Here is a 6000-nt window from a genome sequence, read left to right as displayed (position 1 = left end):
GCTGATATATCATCGATGTATAGAAAATGCAATTGATTAATTTGTGTTAATTTTATATCCTGCTACTTTGCTGAATTCATTTATAAGTTCTAGAAGTTTTCTAGTAGAGTTTTTGGGTCTTCTAAATATAAAATCATATCATTGGCAAATAGGGGTAATTTGAACTCAACTCTTCAGTAAATGGGAATGGTATTAAACTGAAAAGCTTCTTCATAGCAAAGGAAACAACAAGAATGTGAACAGTGATCCTACAGAATGGGAGAAAAAATTTTACCACCTGTACCTCAAATAGGGCATTAATCTCCAGGTTATACAAAAACTCAAAAACTTTATATCAGAAAAACAAACAACTCAATCAATAAAAGGGTAAAGGAACTGAACAGACACTTCACAGAGGAAGAAATACAAATGGTCAAAAAATATATGAAAAAATGTTCCACATCTCTAGCCATTAGAAAAATGCAAATTAAAACTATACTGAGATTACATCTCACTCTAGTCAGAATGGCAATTATAAAGAATACAAGTCACAATAAATGTTGGTTAAGATGTGGCAAGAAAGGTACTCTCATACATTGTTGGTGGGGCTGCAAATTAGTGCAAACGCTCTGAAAAACAGTATGGAGCTATGGAACCAAACTATGTGCCCTTCAACAGATGAATGGATAAAGAAAATGTGGTTGTATATATACACAACATAATATTACTCAGCCTTAAAGAAGAATGAAATAATGGCCTTTACCAATAAATGGATGGAGCTGAAGAATATCATGCTATGTGAAATAAGCCAGTCCCAAAAAACCAAAGGCTGAATGTTCTCTCAGATATGCGGATGCTAACCCAAAACAAGGGAGGGTGAGGAGAGGAAGAATAGAAATCCATTGCATTAGACAAAGGGGAATGAAGGGGAGGGAAAGGGTCGGGAATAGGAAGGATAGTAGAATTAATTGAACATAACTTTCCTGGCCTTGTCTTTGAATACATGACCAGGGTAATTTCATGTATAACCATAAGAAAAAGATCCACAATAGAATAAGTTATAATCTATGTATATATATAATTTGCCAAAATACATTCTATTGTCATGTATAACTACAAGCAAAGAAGAAGGAGAAGGAGAAGGAGAAGGAGAAGGAGAAGGAGAAGGAGAAGGAGGAGGAGGAGGAGGAGGAGGAGGAGGAGGAGGAGAAGAAGAAGAAGAAGAAGAGGAGGAGGAGAAGGAGGAGGAGGAGGAGGAGGAGGAGGAGGAGGAGGAGGAATCCGCCACATCAAGCAATTAACCTATACCATCTAGGTTTGTCTAAGTGTACTCTATGATAGTCACACATGATGGAATCACCTAACACATTCCTTAGAACAGTCCCCATTGTCATGTGACACATGACTGATGGGTAACCATATCTAGTACTAACCTAAGCCTAAGTTGGCCACTAGGGAATCCTGGGTAAGACTGGTCCTTTCTCTGGGATACAGTGGCAGAGGCAGATGTGGAGATGATTCTGAGATTGGTGCTGGTGCCTGGCCAACATCAAGCCCTCTTCTATTGGGAAAAGCTCCTCAGATTTTTGCCGGGGAACTACTACTCCCTCACCCTCTGTCCTAGGGCTTAAGTGAGACCTACATCACTTCCTGGCTCCAGGGGTGAACTTGTGACCCAGGATCCAGCAGGTGTGGAGTGTGGAGCCGGCTACATGAGATCAACCTTGTCTGTGGATCTTTTCGGTATTGAGCTTCTTGGTGTGGTGAGACAGGAACTCACTTCTCTTCTTGGTGCAGAAACAAAGCCCCTTGTGTGTGGCTGGCCATGGACTCTAGGCCTGGATGTTACTAGTGGTGACCCCCAGCACCTGCCTGAGTTAGAGAGACTTCTGCACCCAGATGCACCTGGGGCATCTCACCCAATACCGCATCCTTGTTGATGGAGCACAACACCAATCCTCACCAAGCACACGCTCATGCGGTTTCACATCCAGCCCTTCACTATACATTTGGAAAACCGAATTCCAGAAAGAGCCAGGGACTTTCCTCCACCACTGGAGATGCGCAGAGTCCAGGCAATAAGAGAAGGCTCTGCTTCATAGGCCAGTGCTCGACCCTCTCCCATGAGGAAAGAGGGAGGTTGGAAGCAACTCTGCTAATAGGGCTGTGGCATCCAGTCTCCTAGCAACATTCCTGGGGGCCCAGAGCATGGGAAAGAGGGAACCTAAGGTCCTTTAAGGTCCCCAGACACTCTGAGAAGATAACACTGGGGTCCTGCAGTGTATTGCTCTGGACTGCTGTAAGTAGGATGAGTCCACCTCAACAACGTGGATGGGGCTGCAGGAGAGAGAGCCCGTTTCCTCCTGTTAAGTTGGTGGGAGTGGGCAAGGCCAAGTGTTTCATATGCCCAGAGAGTGTCTGTTCACCCCGTTCTCCATCATTGGCCAACCGTGTTCTCAGATCCTGGGAAAATGCTTTTCCCTCCTTGGAGGTCCTTCAGAGAAGAGGCCTGGGAGTTTGGATGGATGAGATTTGCTACAGGGCAGAAGATGCCAGAGCATTGGATCTTGAGTCTTGGGTTCAGGGATAAAAGCTGTCCATTTTGGATCCTTGAGGTATCCCACTTAGAAGTAGGGGTATCATTGTTCTAGTGGAGGTATGGATGCCTCATGAGTGAATGGGACACATCAGGGGGGTAGGCAAAGAGGGGACAAGGGAGGCTTCTAAGGCCCCTCACACTGCCCTGGGAGTCTTCAGACAGCTCCTTTGTCCCTGAAGCTGAAGGAGCACTGTCTCCCAGTGTTCCTGCCTGGGACTGCAGTGCTCATGCTAGCCACCAGAGGGCATGAAGCATCCTGTGTTATTGGTGCCCCCTGGGTTTTTACTGGAGGTACTGGAGCCAGAGAAAGAAGAATCATTGAGATCATTCTGGATGTCCTCCTGCCTCAGATCCAACCCCCACCTCCTATTATTAAGTATCATCTCCAGAGTCTAAGCTGGTCAAAAACAAAGCACAAGGGTGGAGTCTTTCTTTTTATTAATTCAGTAGAACAAATGCCAAAGCAAAAACAAGGGGGGAGGGAGGGGATTAGGGGGAGTAGGTGAAGGTGAGAGGGGGAGAGGCAGAAAGGAACATAGGGCATTGCAAGTACAAGGGAACAGCAGGTGTAGCTCTGTGTGTGTGTGTGTGTGTGTGTGTGTGTGTGTGTAATTAAATCTTGGAAGTTGCAGTAGACTGTTTATGTCACCCCCAAGGGTCATACATTGAAATCCTAACCCCCAAGGCGCTGGATTAAGAGCTGGGTGGGGCCTGTAGGAGGTAATTAAGTTATGATATAGAGCCCTCATGAATCACAACCTTTTTAAAGGGACTCCAGAGAGCTCTGTTCTCTTTCTGCTACCTGAAGACTCAGGGAGAAGTTGGCAGTCTGCAACCCAGAAGAGGGACCTGACCAGAACCAGTCCATGTCGGCACCTTGACCTAGCAGCCCAAGCTCACCAAGACAGGAGTGGGATCCCATCACTTTTGCCATGTTGTATCTGTCAGAAGTGAGCCATAAACATCTCAGTGGTTACACATGGAGGTACACCAGGAGGCGGGAGCATTATAAGCTGTTGTGGAAGTTGCCCGCCATGCAGGCTGGGATGACCCATATGGTCTGATTGGACAGTATATGAATTTTCTTTCCTTTCTATCCCCTCATGTCACAGAATGGAAAGTGATGCCCAGAGGGGAAGTAGCCTCAAGTATTACACTGGCAGAACCCAGGCGGGTTTTGAGTTGGATTGCTCGCTGTGCACCACCCATTCTTATAATTTTTCCATTTGTAAGTTTGCACATTTGGTTTTATAAGTATTACACATACCTGATGATGTCCCTAGGCAGCAGATGCTCCTATGATCCCCATTGTGCAGGTTAGGAAACTGGGGAGTCTCTGAGAGGCAATGAACCCATAAGAAAAAAGAGGTTCTAAATCCAATTCTGTCTGCTCAGCCCTGGGGCCTCGGGTGCATGCAGATCCTCCCAGTGGTGGTGAAATGGATCCATTAAGGAGATGACACAGGGGAGGAGGGTAAGCAGTCAAAATGTATATACTCCAGAAACTGTGACCCAGGAGTCTGTCACCTTAAAGTCAGATAAGCCTTTGAGTAGGTCATATTGAAGGAAGGGGCCCACATAATGGAACCTTGAAGTCACCTCACTTCCTTGGTGATAGACTCCAACAGAACTTAGAACTCTGGTAACCAGAAACACACAGTCTCGAGACAGATCTCTATGCAGCTGACTCAGGCAGAGACCCGTAAGAGAGAGAGAGATTTTCCTGTTATATTCCATTTTCCAAGACTCTGGCCCCAGGAAAGTCCAGATTGAGAGTCTTTTCCACTGCTGCAGAACATTGGCTCAGGGTTCACTCCTTTGGCAAGAGGTTCCTCAAGGCCACATAGGGCAGCCCAGGACAGGCCCATCCAGGCCACAACTATGATTTCGCCTGGGCACCCCCACACCCTTCCCTCTTACTGCGCTTGGTGGGTTGCAAGGGGCAAGTTGGTTGGTAGGCAGGGGGAGGCAGGGGATGAGGACTGGGCCCTTCCTGTGCAGAAGGAGGTTGTCAGGCCTGGGAGGCCTGTCACGCACAATGGCCCAAGACCTCAGCTGGCAGGATGAGAAAGTGAGTGCTGGGTGGAGCACATCTCTCCGGATGTTTATCCTGAGCTCTGAATTCTCATTTCATTTTTTTTCTCTGGCTGTAGGCCCATGCAGGTGCCCCTCAAGGCCTGACCTGGGGGGCAGAATTTGGTGTTCTCCAGCAATCCTGGCCGGGCAGGCCCCTGATACCTTATGCCCTGACTGCTGGGCCCTGTCTTTGCAGAGCTCCTTTCAGGAGAAATGAAAAGAAGTGCCAGGCATGCTTTTGGATGTCATTTCCTTCACAGTCTTAGTGTCTATTTTAAGTGACTGACTCCTGTAGCCACCGCCCAGCACAGAATAAAGCTTTATTTGGGGTGGGGGAGGGTGTCAGGTGTAGAGGCTGTGGAGGGTTTGCAGGGAGCACTTCCAGCTCTCCTTCCAGCGCTGGGCCTCCTCCACCTGGACATTGTGGTCATTCTGGATCCTTTTCAGCTCCGCCTCAAACAATGCTAAATATTTCTGGGGAAAAAGCAGCAGGAATGGCCACATGAGAGAGGATTCTGCACTCCCAGCCCTGGGACAACACTGTCACCTGTGACAAGCAGCTCCTAAAGAGCTCTCATCAGATACGTCCAATTGTCTTCCTGGTTTTACAGATGAGAAGACTGAGGCTGGACTTGGCTGGTGTCACTCAGCTAGGAAGGGGCGGAACATGGACTAGGACACCTGTCTTTCTGGCTCTGGGCCCTGCACCCTACTAAACTCTGACCTGCAAGGGAGCCTCCCTGGAGCACAGGGGTCCCGGCTTCCTCAGGAGGCTGAGCCCTCTGGGTCTCCAGCCCTCGCTGAACTCAGCAGGCACAGCCATTGCTCTGTCCGGGGCTTGCATGGCAGCCGGGCTCTGGGAGCAGCTTCTCATCAGGCCAGCTCCACAGGGGTCTAACAGGCACTGGGTTAAAATCCTGACTCTGCCACTCGGTGGCACAGAAGGGCAAGTGCTTTTAGGCGTCAATGTCCTTGTTAGTGAGATGGGGACACTAACCCTCATGGGTTCCCAGGAGGATTCAGTGAGATGCCTCATGCCAAGAACAGAAGGTAGCCGCCGTGGCTGTGAGTGCTGCTGCTACCATGCCCCACTTCAGTCCCACGGTCTCATCACCTCTGTGCCTGTCTGCCATGTTCCCTAGCTGATTCTACTGTCCCTCTGCAGTCTTTCTCACACCCAGTGTGGGTGACATGTCCTGTGGTGGGGTCCCACAGCACCATGGCTTACACCTCAGACCACTGCTAGGACTGAGACTGGATATGACCCTCATGTCATGTGCCAAAGGATATTGATGGGTGTTGGGATCTGTGGCTCTGGCCTCGCTGATATGTGTTGTTGACTCCAC

General features: G+C 48.4%; 1 protein-coding gene across 1 annotated transcript in view; it reads right to left on the bottom strand.

The window, feature by feature from the left end:
* Window positions 1-4996: 4996 nt before the first annotated feature.
* The window catches only part of Ccdc180 (coiled-coil domain containing 180), a 60950-nt gene continuing 59946 nt past the window's right edge, over window positions 4997-6000 (bottom strand). Inside the window, exon 36 of the mRNA XM_077797926.1 lies at window positions 4997-5128. Coding sequence (XP_077654052.1) covers window positions 4997-5128 — 132 coding nt within the window. The remainder of the gene's footprint in view (window positions 5129-6000) is intronic.

This window comes from Urocitellus parryii, chromosome 4 (assembly GCF_045843805.1).
Source record: "Urocitellus parryii isolate mUroPar1 chromosome 4, mUroPar1.hap1, whole genome shotgun sequence".
NCBI lineage: Eukaryota > Metazoa > Chordata > Mammalia > Rodentia > Sciuridae > Urocitellus > Urocitellus parryii.
The sequence above is the reverse complement of the archived record's forward strand: the minus strand, read 5'-3'. Positions and strand labels throughout refer to the sequence as shown.